Below are 15,181 nucleotides of genomic sequence, written 5' to 3'. Positions count from 1 at the left end.
CGTCTACAGGTACGTAGGAATGAATAGCTGGCTATGGGTATAATCGAGTCATGGAAGTCAGCTGTTGCAGGATGAGACTGAGACTTAGAGATCGTAGTGCCAAACGAAGTTGGAGGAACTACATACTAGTACAGCGAATCAGACACTCATGGTGAGCTTAACATGTCATGAGAATGGTACCGGACAACCGTTCCTGCACATGGAGAGAGGATACATCGTCCGCATGGAAAGAAGAGGCATTTTGTTGTTCCGATAAGTAAATTCCGAGACTTCATTCTTTCGATAAGAAATATAATTGTACCCTCCTTTTACATAAAGAACTAGAGCTTTATTTAACGCTATTCCCATCACCATTCATTCGAACTGTTTCGCACTGTCACTTTAAGCTCTCCCGTGACCCCGCACGACCTACCGGCGGTCGGTGGAATGTGGGAGCGTTGCATAAATGCATGTATGACCTTGACAAACCGCCCGGGGGAGGGGGTGTACACCCGCCAAGGTACTCTTCTTAGTCGTGTTTTGCACCAATCATCGGTAGATAGCGGTTGTGGTAGATAAGACCGCGGGCAAGCATTGCACAAGAGATCACACAGATCAGACCCGGCGGCATGAACTTGCCCGAGCGGGCCCACCGCGATCCCATCATACCGGCCAGCACCAGTGCCGTACCGATCTGGAGCAGGGGCCGTGGCGGTTCATTCGAGGACAGCATCGCACCATAGCCGAGCAGTGCACCGAACGTAAGACCGGCCGCTAGCGAAGGGACCGAACCTGTGGCGGGAAGAAAATGTTTTAGAAGGTGAAAATTGCACAATCGGGCATCGGGGGCGGCGGCAGACCGTGGAAGTTGCGAAATCATCCACCTGCGTGCGTGCGTACGAACCTGCTTTCGCGTACCCGACGATACCACCGGCGGCCACCGTAGCGGCGTAAGCAAACCCAAGCACATCAACCGGCATTTCTGGAGGACGAGGGAAACCAAACGTAATTAAATACCGCACACGCCGCACACGTATTCGGTGGTGGTGTTTTGAGGTAGAAAGTATGTAAATAAACTTCCACCATCCGCCTGCTGGGGCAGCTGCTGTCAGTCAGTAGCGTCAAACGTCTGATGCGTTCGATAAGACGTTTCGTTTTTTTTTTGAATTGGACGTTTTCTTTCCGTTCTTTGCGCAATGTAACAGCCCGTCTCGGTTATTGATTCTTTATCTATTATCATTTTTTAATAGTATTGCCTGTGCTTTGTGGGTGTGCGATAGAAGAATGGAACTTCAAGTTTGTGGTTAACATTACATATTATCGCTAAATACGGCTATATTTGTCCTTTCGTCCGGCCATTTTTTTTTCACTCCGTCCTATATTGCTCCATCGGTCGGTGGCTGCAATGGGCCGCGCGTGTGAGTGTGCTTAAATGGTAAGTATGATATACCTGCCAAATTGTGGGCTAGATCGTTCCATGTTTTTCTTTTCTGTGCCGAAAGGAACCAAGGAGTGTACATTTTACGATAGGCAAAACAAGCAAGAAGCTTTCATTTTATGCTACTTGGAAGAATTTGCATCTCTTCACCTTAGCCTTGCCTTAACTATGTTCTGTTCCTTCTGTTCGATTATACAAGATGCGTTTGTTCTCTGCTACGGTATGACTAGAATGATTAAGAAAGGAAAACTATTTTTAAAGCGGTACGAAGTATGATACTGTGCAAAGTTACGAAATGCAATTGCAATATTTCCGCTTGTCTGATCGGGGCAAAAGCTAATCGTGCTGGAGTCATAGAAAGTATTTTACTCATATACTTAATTGGGACGGTTGGAGGTACGTTGCCCCTGCTTTGCGAAACATTTGTCCTGAATGCTAACGCCTATCGGTAGAAGACACCGCTAAACCTTCCGCTACGATAATGATAAGGATGAATGGAAGAGGTAAAGTTCCGGTAAGGGACAACCGTACACAAACACCCTTTTGCTGCCATGCTCGTTTCTTAATGATATTAGCTTAACGAAATCCCAAACGCCACAAACCATTTGACTAAAGCAAAAAGAGCCCTCTAGCCTGCGGCCTCTTTTTCAAACACACGCACTCACGCACACGCACTCCTTTCTGACTATACGTTTAGCATAACAACATGCGAGCGCCAGGTTTGGTATTTTTTGTTGGTTTGTTTAGCGCCCGGTAAAGTTTTTTTTCTTCTTCTTTTAACACTATCTACACGTGCATTTTAGTTCAATAGTCAATATGGTTGGAAAGAGAAATAATAAAATAAACAAAAAAGAACACTCTATTGCTTGATTCGCCTGAATCGATTCGATAGTTCACTTTTTTTTTGTTACATCCTTGCTTCCTTCTGTCCTGGTCGGATTTTGCTAAAGGATGACAAAATTGACAGAAACAATTTTTTTTATACACCACGGACTTTTTAAATGTCCCTTCAACGTGGGACGTGGGTAGTGGGATATTGAATGCAATCAATTTTGATTCCGTTTACATACATACAAATCGTTCCAAATGTTGGTAATTTTACTGCTACGTCTAATGTTGTTGTGATCTTCATCATCATCATCATCGTCGCCCTTTTCGCGAGCTTTTTCTTTTTTTTTTTACTTTACACTCAGGTTGCGTCCGCGCTTTGCTATTTTCACACATATGATCCATGGAATGAATTGGAGCTTAGTTGATGAAAAACTACTATTTTTTCATCGATAATTGCATTGGTGTGTGTATGTATGTGTGTGTGTGTTACTCCAACCCCTTTTTGGGGGACGAACCTTTTTAGCGAACCCCACTATAGGTTTTTTTTCTTCTTCTTAAATGCTACTAACTTGTGTGCCTTATACCTCCCGCAACTCATCCTTAACTTTCCTTTCCGCCCTCACATCGGCCACAAGCCGAAGCTGTACGCTTTGTTGTTTCATATTTGATAGCGGTGATTTTCATTGGTATGCTGTTTTGTGTCTGTGTGTTTTTTTGTTTCGTATTTATCGGTTTGTTCTGTTCACTTTAAGCGTTTCTTACGCGGGATTTTTGCTCCGCAATCTTCTTAACTCCTATCTAAAGCCTTGTTCACTTCATCCTCTTACGCGTGTTACGGTGTTTAAAATTATAGGAAAACGAAATACAAATACTAGAGCGCACACCAAAACTGTACCTTTCGACCAGTGGCAGCGCCTCAGAATACAGAAACGAAAACCTCATGCCAACTGGATTGGCTACATCAGACAGCTGAAAGCGTATTTTGAAACAAAAATGCGCCACTGGACGAGGCGTGCCGGGCAGGCTGCGTAGTAATGCAGGAACACAAGGATATCACTGTACACCAGTAGAAGCGAGGAGAAATGCCGCAAATGTACGTCCGGTAAACCCTTCCCTTCTACACCGCAGCCACCTTGCTGACGGTTGCTGCGGACGCCACTAGTACAGTTTCGTTTTTCGGCCACACTTCAGCATCGTGCTGATGGTTTCGTTCCTCAGCAACGTTGCCAGCTCGCGCTCCGGGTTCGGTGGACGCTTCCGGTACTTCCGGTTGCCGGTCGGCGGGTTGAACGGCTGCCCTGCTGCTGCTGAGCTTAACTCAGACGTACTGAAAGTTATCGGGTCGCAACAGTGGCTCGTGTTCGACGTGCTTATCAAACTCAAAAAATTGCATCCAGTCCGTGTGTTGCGGTTGCACCAGCCCGAAACAGCTGCACTCGAGGAAATCGAACAGATTTTTCAGCGGACCACGGTTGAACGGGCTCTTGCCACCCTTGGCCTGGAAGTGCCGGTATCGGCCACGGTTCAGACGCTCGTTCGTCGTCATACCGAGGCACACGACCTGGTAGCTCTGGCAGATCGTTAACACCGTGACCCAGGACATGTGAAGCAGCGCGTTTCCCATCACCCAACCGACCCAAGGATTGCAGGACCCGATCGCCTGCAGTGCGGACCATAAGCCTAATGGTGGGAGAGCGAACAAATGATGACCGTGTCCTTATCCTTCCCGCACAACAATCATCTCTCTTACCATCGTCCATGTTGACGGAACACGTTTGTACGTAGAAGTTTGACCCGCCGTACAGCATCCAGCCACACATGATCAGAAGCATCCACAAGAAGCCCATAAAGTATTTGTGATTTTTCGCACCTACGAAGAGAAAACAGTTCGCATGACGGTATCGATCGTCTGAAGTCGCGTGTCGCAATCAATCTTACCGATACAGTTGCCAACCCACGGGCAATGGTGATCGAACCGGGCAACGCATCGATCACACACGGAGCAATGCTTCGAGCGTACCGGTCTGCGGACTAGACAGGCGGAACAGAAAGCCGACGGTTCAAATCCACTTGCACCACGCTCGGAAAGTTCAATGATGGTCTGAAATGGTTCAAACACATTTCAATGATCTACCTAGCCGGTTCGATGCCGGCATCCTCCTTACCCTAAACCGTTGTTCTTGTGTCGGCTGAATTACGCCCGGATTGCCGCGCCAAGACTTCAGGAAACATACCCACAGCCCTGCACTGCAGGCAAGGAACGCCATCGATGCGAGGAACGATACGGTTGGTGCGATGTACGTGAGCCAGGTAACGTAAAACCACAGCTTCGTGGCCATATACACGCTCAGTGGTAGCAACGCCATCAGATTCTCGTCGAACAGATGCTGCCCCATCGTGTACGACACACTGTACAGACAGGCGAGCAGGAAAATCTTAATGATGATCTGCGTGTCGGCACAGAACACTAGCCCGACGAGATAAAACACCAGAAACGGGGTCGCTATCATGCTCCACCAGCGGAACCGTTTGTCGAGCGTCAGGCGTACGAGCAGGTTGCGTCGGTGCGATTGTTGCGTCAGTTCCCGGATCCGGTCGGACACCTTCGAACCGATCCAAATCGAACCGAGGTGCGGCTGTAGCATCGTGAGCGGTGTGTCACCACGCAGGTTCGGTACTTCCATGTTTGCCTTACCCTTCAGCACCAGCGTACTGATGGCGGTTGCGTTACGCGCAAGGATGGCCCAGTGCAGTGCCGTGTTGCCATGCGTGTGATCCGCCAGGCTCGGGTTTGCGCCCAGCGTCAGCAGCAATCGGACCGGATCGAGGGCGGATATTTTCCACGCTGCCCACATCAACGCTGTCATGCCACCGCGATCCTGCAAATCGGGATTCACACCCCGCGCTATAAAGTACGCCACCAGTGCCGTGTGCCCGAACTGGGCGGCCAGATGAATGCACGAACAGCCTTCCGCATCGCGAAGGCTCGGATCGGCGCCGGCCGCCAGCAACAGTACCACCGCACCGAGATGACCCTGCCGTGTGGCCCAGTGCAACGGTGTAGCGCTCAGCTCACCCCCGACCGCATCCACGATCGCACCCTTATCGAGGAAATATTTTATGATATCTTTACGATTATTAATCGCCGCCCAATGCAGCAGCGTTACGGTTTCGCTGTCCGGCTGATTCACATCCCAGCCCGCCTCGATGAGCTCCTTGACGCGTGCTATCGCACCGTACTGTGTTGCCTTCACGATATCGAACCCACTGTAGTCGTGCTCGACCGGGGCTACCGCCGTTTCGTGCGTTATCAACCCATCCCGATCGTGGCGCTCCGGTTCCGAGCAACCGCCGGCGGCTGCACTACAAGCGCTCTGGTACATTGTTGCCGTGGTGCGGCCAACCCGTTACAGGACCTCCTGCGCGATGAAGCCACAAGGAGGGGTCTCTGCGATGATGGTGTTGCTGCTGCTGCCACTAGCTAGAAGCTAATATATTTTCACGCTCAGCGAACTTGAACCGATGGCCGATTACTTCCGACCCACCGCACTCAACCGATAAATTGCCCCCCTGGGCGTATTCCGTTCTCCGTTCTGCCGCCGGCCGAAAAAACACTGTTCAGTGGGAGTAAATAGTTGGTGTTCTTAAAACTATAAAATCATTAATCGCACTTTTTATCAATCCGCAAATTTCGATTTTTTTCATCTTCTTGCTTATTGTGACACTTCTGACAGCTTGTTGACAAGTGTTTTCGTTGGAGAACGAAAAAAACAACAAAGAACGAATTTTGCAATTACTAGGAGGTCGCGTGGTAGACAAAATAGGTATTATTTCTTGAAGTGTGTGTCCTACATAAAAAGAAGAACAATTTTCATACGTAAACGATCAAAATAAAGTGATGAACTAGCATTTCTCAAGAAAATCTGACTAAGGGATTTAAAAGAGCGTAATTTCAAATAATCTATACATCAACTGTTGTTTTCAAATAGATAAACACGCACTCACACACACACACGTACAATAAACTGCCATCGCTGCTTGTGTCAGTTCGGATCGCGCGCAAAATAGAGTCCAAGCCCGGTGTTGTATGCTGATGTGCTGAAAGGTGAATGTTCTGCTCCGTTTCATCGTATTTTGTACTTCAAAGGCTGTCTCAACGGTGTAAGTGGTAAGTGACAGCGTCCGCATGTGTTCTGTGTGTTAAGCTTTCCTCCATTAATCCAGTTTCTTGCTCCTGCTGAAGAGTGTCAATACATGCCGGCTGCCAGATGAACTCAAAGCGTAAACCATTCACCAAACCCAACGAAGCACCATCTTCCAGCGGACCGAAAAAGTTCCGGTAAGCCGGTAAGATCATTCCGCATCGAGTACCCCAAACTAACAGTCCCCCCCCCGCTCGTAATCCATAACAGCGGCGAAGACGATGAGGAAGAGTTCGAAAGTTACTTCGAGACAGAGCTGGCCAATTTGGACGACGATGCAGACACCGCCCGCATCGGGCTAGGGCCCGAGAATGAAAACACTTGCGCGAAATGGAGTCGCCCGGAACCGGTCCCACTCGATCCCGGTAAAGATGCGCTCGTTTTTCAGCAAATCGATATCGATAACTACATCGGTCAACCGATGGCCGGTATGCCCGGTGCACAGATTGGTCCGATTCCCATTATGCGTATGTTCGGTGTGACGATGGAAGGCAATTCGGTGTGCGCGCACGTGCACGGGTTTCTGCCCTACCTGTACGTGGCAGCACCGCGTGGTTTCACCAAAGCTCACCTGCCAGAATTCCGTGCCGCGCTCGATAAAGCCGTACTGCACGATATGCGCTCGAACAAGGATAATGTGCAGGAGGCGGTGCTGGATGTGGAGCTGGTGGAACGGCAGTCCATCATGGGCTACAACGGGGAGGATTTGTTCCAGTTTATACGTGTTACGGTGACGCTGCCGAAGCTGCTTGCGGCGGTGAAACGGTTGCTGGAACGGGAGCACCTGATGCCATCGATGGATTTCCAGGACTGCCGTGTGTACGAAAGCAACATCGATTTCGACATCCGGTTTATGGTGGACACCGGTGTGGTCGGGTGCAGCTGGATTGAATTGCCCCCCGGCACATGGAGCTACCGGCAGAAGGGCAAACATCCGGCACCGGAAACCCGTTGCCAGATCGAGGTGGATGTAGCGTTCAGCGCGTTCATCGCTCACGAACCCGAAGGCGAGTGGGCTAAGGTGGCACCGTTCCGCATTCTGAGCTTCGATATCGAGTGCGCCGGGAGGAAAGGAATTTTCCCCGAACCACAGCACGATCCAGTGATCCAGATCGCCAACATGGTCATCCGCCAGGGTGAACAGGAACCGTTCCTAAGGAATGTGTTTACCCTGAAAGCGTGCGCACCGATCGTTGGTGCGCAGGTGCTTAGCTACGACACGGAACAGGAGCTACTGGGCGAATGGGCCTGCTTTGTGCGCGAGCTCGATCCGGACATTCTCACCGGGTACAACATCAACAACTTCGACGTACCGTACCTGCTGAACCGTGCCAGCCATCTGAAGGTGAAAAACTTTGAGTATCTCGGGCGCGTCACCAACATCCGGTCCGTCATCAAGGACACCGTCATACAGTCGAAACAGATGGGCCGGCGGGAGAACAAATTTGTCAACTTCGAGGGCCGCGTACCGTTCGATTTGCTGTTCGTGTTGCTGCGTGACTACAAACTACGCTCGTACACGCTGAACGCGGTCAGTTACCACTTTTTGCAGGAACAGAAAGAGGACGTGCATCACAGCATCATCACGGACCTGCAGAACGAAAGCGATCAGACGCGCCGTCGGTTGGCGATGTACTGTCTCAAGGATGCCTACCTTCCGCTGCGCCTTCTCAACAAGCTGATGTGCATCGTGAACTACATGGAGATGGCACGTGTGACCGGTGTCCCGCTGGCCTGCCTGCTAACGCGCGGACAGCAGATCAAAGTCATGAGCCAACTGCTGCGCAAATCGAAGGTCGCCGGCTACCTGATCCCATCCTATCAAAGCTCCGGCTCGGAAGAACAGTACGAAGGAGCGACCGTTATCGAACCGAAGCGTGGCTACTATGCCAATCCCATCTCGACGCTCGATTTCGCCTCCCTGTACCCAAGCATCATGATGGCCCACAATCTCTGCTACACGACGCTCGTCCAGCCCAACATGAAGGACAAGCTGAGCCTCAGCCCGGACCAGCTAACGCACACACCGGCCAACAATGTGTTCGTAAAGTCGTCCGTTCGGAAAGGAATTTTGCCGGAAATTCTAGAATCTCTCCTAGCAGCACGTAAGCGCGCAAAGGCCGATCTTAAGGTGGAAACGGACCCATTCAAGCGATCCGTGCTGGATGGCCGGCAGCTCGCACTGAAGATATCAGCCAACTCGGTGTACGGATTTACCGGTGCCCAGGTGGGAAAGCTTCCTTGCTTAGAAATTTCCGGCTCCGTCACGGCCTACGGGCGGACGATGATCGAGCAAACGAAGCAGGAAGTCGAGCAGCGGTACACGGTGGAGCATGGGTACGAGAACGATGCGGTCGTCATTTACGGCGATACCGATTCGGTGATGGTGAATTTCGGCGTGAAAACGCTCGAGCGTAGCATGGAGCTGGGCAAGGAGGCGGCCGACTACGTAAGCGCCAAGTTTGTGAAACCGATCAAGCTTGAGTTCGAGAAGGTTTACTATCCCTATCTGCTGATCAACAAGAAGCGCTACGCTGGGCTTTACTTTACCCGCCCGGACAGGTACGACAAGATGGATTGTAAGGGTATCGAAACGGTGCGGCGTGACAATTCTCCGCTCGTCGCGAATCTGATGAACAATTGCCTGCAGAAGCTGCTGATCGAACGGAACCCGGACGGGGCGATCGAGTATGCGAAGCAAACGATCGCCGATTTGCTCTGCAATCGGATCGACATTTCGCAGCTGGTCATTACGAAGGAGCTCGCGAAGAGTGATTACGCCGCGAAGCAGGCGCACGTTGAGCTGGCAAACAAGATGAAAAAGCGCGATCCGGGCAATGCACCGAAGCTGGGCGATCGTGTGCCGTACGTGCTGATAGCGGCGGCCAAAAACACGCCCGCCTACATGAAAGCGGAAGATCCGATCTACGTGCTGGAGAACTGCATACCGATCGATGCGAACTACTATCTCGAGAACCAGCTATCGAAACCGTTGCTGCGCATCTTTGAGCCTATCCTGGGTGAGAAGGCGGAATCGATTCTTCTCCGCGGTGATCACACCCGGACACGTTCCGTGGTCACGTCGAAGGTCGGTGCACTGGCAGCGTTTACGAAGAAGCGGGACGCTTGTCTGGGGTGTAAAGCACTGCTGGCGGCTGGACAGGAGGGTCGCGCGCTCTGTCAGCACTGTGCCCCGAACGAGGCTTCCCTGTACCAGACGGAACTGGCCGCGCAACGTACGCTCGAGGATCGGTTCTGTCGCCTGTGGACGGAGTGCCAGCGGTGCCAAGGTTCGCTGCACGAGGAAGTTATCTGCACCAGTCGCGATTGTCCCATCTTTTACATGCGCACCAAGATCAAGATGGAGCTGGAAACGCAGGAGAAGCGCGTGACCCGGTTCGGTGTACCGTCGTGGTGAGCAAGCTCAATAAAACCGGCCCACGGTGCGTGTGTTCGCTTGAGAACTTAATACATTTGTTTTGTATAATATTTGTTTTAATGGTACACATTTTTTTAAATATAAAATTAATGCTTTCTTCGACCTAACGAACCCGGGTGACGACTGTGCTGCTGTTCCGTTTGCACGATTGGAGTGTTTTCGTGGGAAGGAGAGTACGTCTAATGCGAAATGAAGTTGGTGTATTGCTGAATATTTGCTTCATTCCTTCTTTGGCACACGGGCACGTGAAGGAATCGTTCTTTTGTTTTCATATCCGTAAGCTTAAGATAAGAAGAAAGCGTTATGCTGAGGGAATTCCCTTTTCGTACGGAACACCTTCCGATCGTCACCGGCTCGCGCTGGCAATGTATCGGCTATACATCGCTGTGCTCATCAGTAGAAAGAATATTGCTACTTGGAAGGACCCAATAGCCCTCTTATCGCTTTTCGCTTACGAAAGCTTTACCTAGAATGTAGCGTACTCTACAGAAATCTCTCCACACACTACTCGGCACACACACGCACACTCACGGGTTTGCAGAAACGGTGAGGCGGAACGAAAAGTGAACGTAGTAACGGGAAGGGGCTGTGATCGCCACAGGAAAACTGCCTCCACTGCACTGCTGCTACCCTAGCGGAAGCTATTTCCGCGCCTGTAACGCATTCGACAGCCAATCCATCGCCTGATCGAGGCCCTCTCCTTTGGTCGCGGATGTTTTGAATATTTGGAACGTTCGATTTTTCAGAGCTTCCAGCCCGAGCGCTTGATGCACCTCCGCCACGCTCATGCACCCTTCCATATCCTGTTTGTTGGCCAACACTACCAGTATGGCTCCGGCAAGTTCGTCTTCCTGCGGGGTTGATGGGGGGAAACAATGAACACAGTTTTGCAGGCACTTGGCATGGCCCCATCCGGAATGCATCCTTACCCTTAACATGTATAGTAGCTCGTCTTTTGATATGCCTATCCTATCCTTATCTGCCGAATCAACTACGTAGATAATAGCGTCTGTGTTGCTGTAATAACAGCGCCAATATGGTCTGGAAAAGCGGGGAAAATCGAGATAACATTAGTCTGTTTTTCTTCCCCTTTATCGCGACCCGAACACCTCCTGCTTACCGTATGCTGGTCTGTCCGCCTAAATCCCACACCTGGAATTTAAGGTTTTTGTACGTCACCTGCTCCACGTTGAAGCCTATCGTCGGTATTGTGGTCACCACCTCGCCCACCTGCAATCGGTACAGTATGGTCGTCTTACCGGCGCCATCCAGCCCCAGGATCAGTATCCGCATCTCCCGGCTCCCGAGCAGCCCCCGAAAGTAACTGAACAGTCCGCCTGCGTGCGGGAGAGAAAAAAAAGAAAGAAAGTGTCAACAACACACTAGACCCCCCCAAAAACTCTCGCTCGGGCAACGCAAATCCAAGGCTGGCAGGCAGGGTCGTCTGCTCCTGCCCTGCCTTGCCTTGTTATCAGACACCGCCTTCCCGACGTACCCATTCTTCACGTTCCGATTGCTGTGTGTTTTTGTGTGCTGCACACGTACGGTGTCAACAAGGGACAACCGCGATTGGGGCTGGAAATATGGTGTGTTTGGTGCCGATTCGTGCTGTATGTGGCCGCTTCCGTCGTTCTATCACTACGAGCCGGAACAGGAAAAGCCGAGTCGCTGGAATCGCGTACGCTTTGGGGGATTTTTTGCACAGATAAAGTCCCGTAAAAATATCCACAATACGGAATACAAAAAACCGGACGAGTCAGACACAAATTTGCTGGCGAAAAAAAATCATCCAATATTTGACATCTGCATGTTTGACGTGTAAATGTCAAACCGCGGGTTGACAGTAGACAGTTTTGGGGGATGCAACGGGTAAACAACTTTGACAGGTAGTAGACGGTAAAACAGTGAAAGCTATGTTTTTCGAAAGCTAAAAAATCACTTAAATGGATGTCGTTAATGGTTGTAAATATTCTTCTCGCTTTCTTTCATATTTTAGAATTTTTTGCGCTCTATACGTTTCAATGTTGAATGGAAACGTTTCGCAAATTGGTAATGATTTTGAAAACCAAAAATCCAACGAAGTCTTTTTAAAATAATATTTTTATTCTCATCTACATAGTCACTATGTAAAGGGAAACTGATACAAATAAAAGCATTGAGTATAAGGCTACATCATAAGGCACATCGGGATGATACAGCAACCGGTGTATCCAATTCATTCCCCACTCAAGCAACTGTTTTGAAGCAAAGCTCTTTAAACGCTACCTCATTGATATCGTCAACGATACGCACGTGGCCATTTCCCTGCAGCTTGTGGTTCAGTATCATCTGTCCACGGGTTAGTGCACCGTGCAGCTCCACATCCACTGAGTACAGGTGTGCTTTCTCCACACAGCCCGGCAACACGTACGCAGCTACCAGATACGCATCGCACGGCATCCAATGCGTTCGCTGAGCGTACGTCTTTTGCTCGACTGCATTCAGAATGCGCAGTACGGGTTGTTCTTCGTTTGCTCCCAACACTTCCATACGCCACTGCATGGGGATCGCGTGTCTTTGGCACGTTTCCCACGGCACAATCGTAACCGGACAGTACTCCTTTTGAAGTACGATTTGAGCAGCTTCCGGGTCGGTGTGGAAATTAAACTCGGCTGACCACGTTATATTTCCGACGCCATGCCGATTGCCACCCATGATGTACAGCTGTCCAGCCATGCTTAGCAGGCCCGGCTGAAGCTTCATGGCGAGTGCCAGATTCGTAAGTGGACCGACAAAAATCAAATCGACCTGTCCTTTGTGTTGTTGGAGCAGACGTGTTATTGCACTAACTGCGTGCTCTTGTTGAAGCGGTTTCCGATCGGCCTTAATACCAAAGTCTATGTCACCGAGCCCGTTTACGCCGTGAAAGCTGCTGACATCTTTCTTTTCCGACGGAAGTATCAGTGGTTCTTCAGCACCCCGGAATACCGGCACATCTGTACGGCCCATCGCGGTCAGCAAGGTGAGTGTGTTTTCCACCACGTTGTTCACTGTTGTGTTGCCGTTCACGCACGTGATACCGATCACCTCGTATCCGTACGACTTTTCACACTTCAGCAGCATCCAAAGGGCCCACGCATCGTCCGTTCCGACATCCAGATCGATAATTACCTTCCTTGGTAGGGCCATTCTTCAGCAATTGGGGTGTACAATCTGCTTCAAGCGCTGTTAAATCTGTGTTTGCCAAGAGAAGAGTTCGTTTTGAAACGGCACACCAATTGGTCGCTTGCTGATAAAGGTTACGAGAGACTCAGATAACGCTAGATGATGGATTAGGGAAGCGCAAACAGTGCGCTTACCTCGTTATCAACTACACGGTGAACTAGAACAACTGCACGAGTGATCTAGTTGTGAAGGGATTTCTTTGTTGAGCTTTTAGTTTACTTGTTTGGTTTTGTATTACCGCCGTTTGGCGAGCGAAGCATGTTTGCAAACAACAATGTTGACAGTTGACAGTATGCCCTGTGAGCAATGCCTTCTTCGGAGAATCTGGTTTTGAGGTGAAATAGTGTGGTGAGTGGTGAATATGCGGATTCCATATGCGAGAAACGTTTAGTATGTTTTAATATTTTCTGATAGTATATTGTGGGTCGACTTGTCGCTGAGTTCATTAAATCATCTGAAAAAAAGTCAATTATCCTCGTCATGTAATCTTATGCTGTATATAGCTGATCCCCATCGAACTACGAATGGCCACGAGTCACCTAACTTTTTAACAAGACCTAACGCCCTTGGCTATTGAGTTACTCCAACTTTTATCCTGGATCTACTTCGGATTTGCTACAGAGCAACTTTCTCTGGAGCAGCTTGATCCAAGGAAAAAGAGCAGTGGAAGAGCAGCGACAGATCAATGGTTAAAGAGGCCCCAAGCAGATAAGCTTTTGGAGATCCTAGACTCAGTTGAGATAGCTGAGATAGGAGATTAAGTTTGGAGGCACCTGAACGCTCGGAGCTCCTAGGGCGACACAGGGCCCTTAGAGGAAGATCTGCCAATACTTTGTTACCAAAGTCAACAACCAGACAACATCCGTGCCAGCGCTCTCACCTAACGGACCAATAAGTGCGCGATTGAACAAAACAAACCAACACGGTTGTAGCCATCAAATTCCACGCCGAGTCGTAAAAAGTGTCCATCACCTCCCGCGGAAGTTCTATCGCATGCGAGATGTCCTAAATATTGGAATAATTTTGCAATAAAATCCGCCCAAGGCCACACTAACAGCGCACGAGGGTATTATCTTTCACGAGACGTTGGACAATTTCGAACGATCTCTTCTTCCTATCTTTCTACCGTACCCCTTTTGTGAGCTAGTTCGTGACGGCTTCTGACGAAAAGAGGCAATACTTGACCAGTTTGGGGTCTGACGCCATGTGCCATTCGCACCATGTCTCGAATACTTTCTTTCGTGTTCACGAGTGTGTGGGAATGGGATGTTCAGAATTTATATGAAATTATTGATTGTTGTTTTGTGGAGATGACAGTAGAACTTCAGGAGTTTAATATGCTTAAACTCACCGAGCAGATCTCACATCGATCAATCTGATTCAAGACAAACCGTGAAAAAGGTCTTAGGGAACCGTTCTTGATCAGCACGCTCCAGGATACACTTAAGCCATCTATTTATAGCACCGATGCTCTATGACACACAACATTAAAACAGCTACAAAAAAACAGCAAGAACACACAACTTACTTTTCCTATGACCGATTTCTTTTTCTTGTTGCTCTCTCTCTCCCCTTAGCGATACTATTAATATCATCCATTTTTATCGCAGCATGAGCATGAGCTGTTCGTACCCGTGCGCCTTGGTTTCCTGTGCATAATAAATGAACATATTTGCACGGAATCGGAATCGCTCTTCCCTTTACCCCCGGGATTCTCCACCCCCCTTCCCCCCCCCTCCTCCGTCCTTCCATGTCACTCTATCAGGCGTCATATTTCAAAGCCTCTAAACCTTTCGAGGCAGGGTTGCCGCATCCGGGGGAACGGCCCGCCCGAAGAGACGAAGACCCAATGGGGACCAATTCCTCTGCAAAATGACATATTACTTTTCAGCGTTATTTTGGCATTATGATAATGTCCTTTTCCTCCCCGTCCGAATCCCTCTCGGACTCGCTGCTGCTCTGCCCAGTTTGGAATGTATCATTTTCAGCCTACTCCACCACGGCCTGCAGTCCTCGCCCAAACCGCTCGCGAGGAACGGCACGATTGACAGTTATCATTTCTGTTGCGTTGTACCCTTACGCTTCGCC

The 15,181-nt window shown here is 49.6% G+C and overlaps 5 protein-coding genes across 7 annotated transcripts; 1 reads left to right on the top strand and 4 right to left on the bottom strand.

Moving 5' to 3' along the window:
- Positions 1-306: 306 nt before the first annotated feature.
- On the bottom strand, positions 307-1,083 carry LOC118505964 (transmembrane protein 14 homolog). Its single transcript, XM_036042500.1, has 2 exons — positions 884-1,083; positions 307-771 (listed from the first exon to the last, which is right to left on the bottom strand). The coding sequence occupies exons 1-2, from the start codon at positions 957-959 to the stop codon at positions 509-511; spliced, it is 339 nt and encodes a 112-aa protein (XP_035898393.1). The 5' UTR covers positions 960-1,083; the 3' UTR covers positions 307-508.
- Positions 1,084-1,190: 107 nt separating this feature from the next.
- On the bottom strand, positions 1,191-5,962 carry LOC118505962 (palmitoyltransferase Hip14). Its single transcript, XM_036042497.1, has 4 exons — positions 4,414-5,962; positions 4,187-4,349; positions 3,999-4,118; positions 1,191-3,928 (listed from the first exon to the last, which is right to left on the bottom strand). Exons 1-4 carry the CDS (start codon positions 5,629-5,631, stop codon positions 3,567-3,569), a joined length of 1,863 nt encoding a protein of 620 aa, XP_035898390.1. The 5' UTR covers positions 5,632-5,962; the 3' UTR covers positions 1,191-3,566.
- Positions 5,963-6,257: 295 nt separating this feature from the next.
- Positions 6,258-9,996, top strand: LOC118505959 (DNA polymerase delta catalytic subunit). 3 transcript variants are annotated; one of them, XM_036042493.1, is made up of 3 exons: positions 6,258-6,416; positions 6,473-6,587; positions 6,661-9,996. In XM_036042493.1, the coding sequence occupies exons 2-3, from the start codon at positions 6,517-6,519 to the stop codon at positions 9,866-9,868; spliced, it is 3,279 nt and encodes a 1,092-aa protein (XP_035898386.1). In that variant the 5' UTR covers positions 6,258-6,416; positions 6,473-6,516; the 3' UTR covers positions 9,869-9,996. The 3 variants fall into 3 exon arrangements, with proteins under 3 accessions (XP_035898386.1, XP_035898387.1, XP_035898388.1); XM_036042494.1 differs by having other exon boundaries at positions 6,268-6,416; positions 6,492-6,587; XM_036042495.1 differs by having other exon boundaries at positions 6,280-6,409.
- LOC118505961 (ADP-ribosylation factor-like protein 1) lies at positions 9,901-11,707 on the bottom strand. Its single transcript, XM_036042496.1, has 4 exons — positions 11,385-11,707; positions 11,010-11,226; positions 10,819-10,930; positions 9,901-10,740 (listed from the first exon to the last, which is right to left on the bottom strand). The coding sequence occupies exons 1-4, from the start codon at positions 11,386-11,388 to the stop codon at positions 10,531-10,533; spliced, it is 543 nt and encodes a 180-aa protein (XP_035898389.1). The 5' UTR covers positions 11,389-11,707; the 3' UTR covers positions 9,901-10,530.
- Positions 11,708-11,971: 264 nt separating this feature from the next.
- On the bottom strand, positions 11,972-13,354 carry LOC118505958 (inosine-uridine preferring nucleoside hydrolase-like). Its single transcript, XM_036042492.1, has 2 exons — positions 13,228-13,354; positions 11,972-13,102 (listed from the first exon to the last, which is right to left on the bottom strand). Exon 2 carries the CDS (start codon positions 13,055-13,057, stop codon positions 12,116-12,118), a length of 942 nt encoding a protein of 313 aa, XP_035898385.1. The 5' UTR covers positions 13,058-13,102; positions 13,228-13,354; the 3' UTR covers positions 11,972-12,115.
- Positions 13,355-15,181: the final 1,827 nt, after the last annotated feature.

This window comes from Anopheles stephensi, chromosome 2, assembly GCF_013141755.1.
Source record: "Anopheles stephensi strain Indian chromosome 2, UCI_ANSTEP_V1.0, whole genome shotgun sequence".
Lineage (NCBI taxonomy): Eukaryota > Metazoa > Arthropoda > Insecta > Diptera > Culicidae > Anopheles > Anopheles stephensi.
The sequence above is the reverse complement of the archived record's forward strand: the minus strand, read 5'-3'. Positions and strand labels throughout refer to the sequence as shown.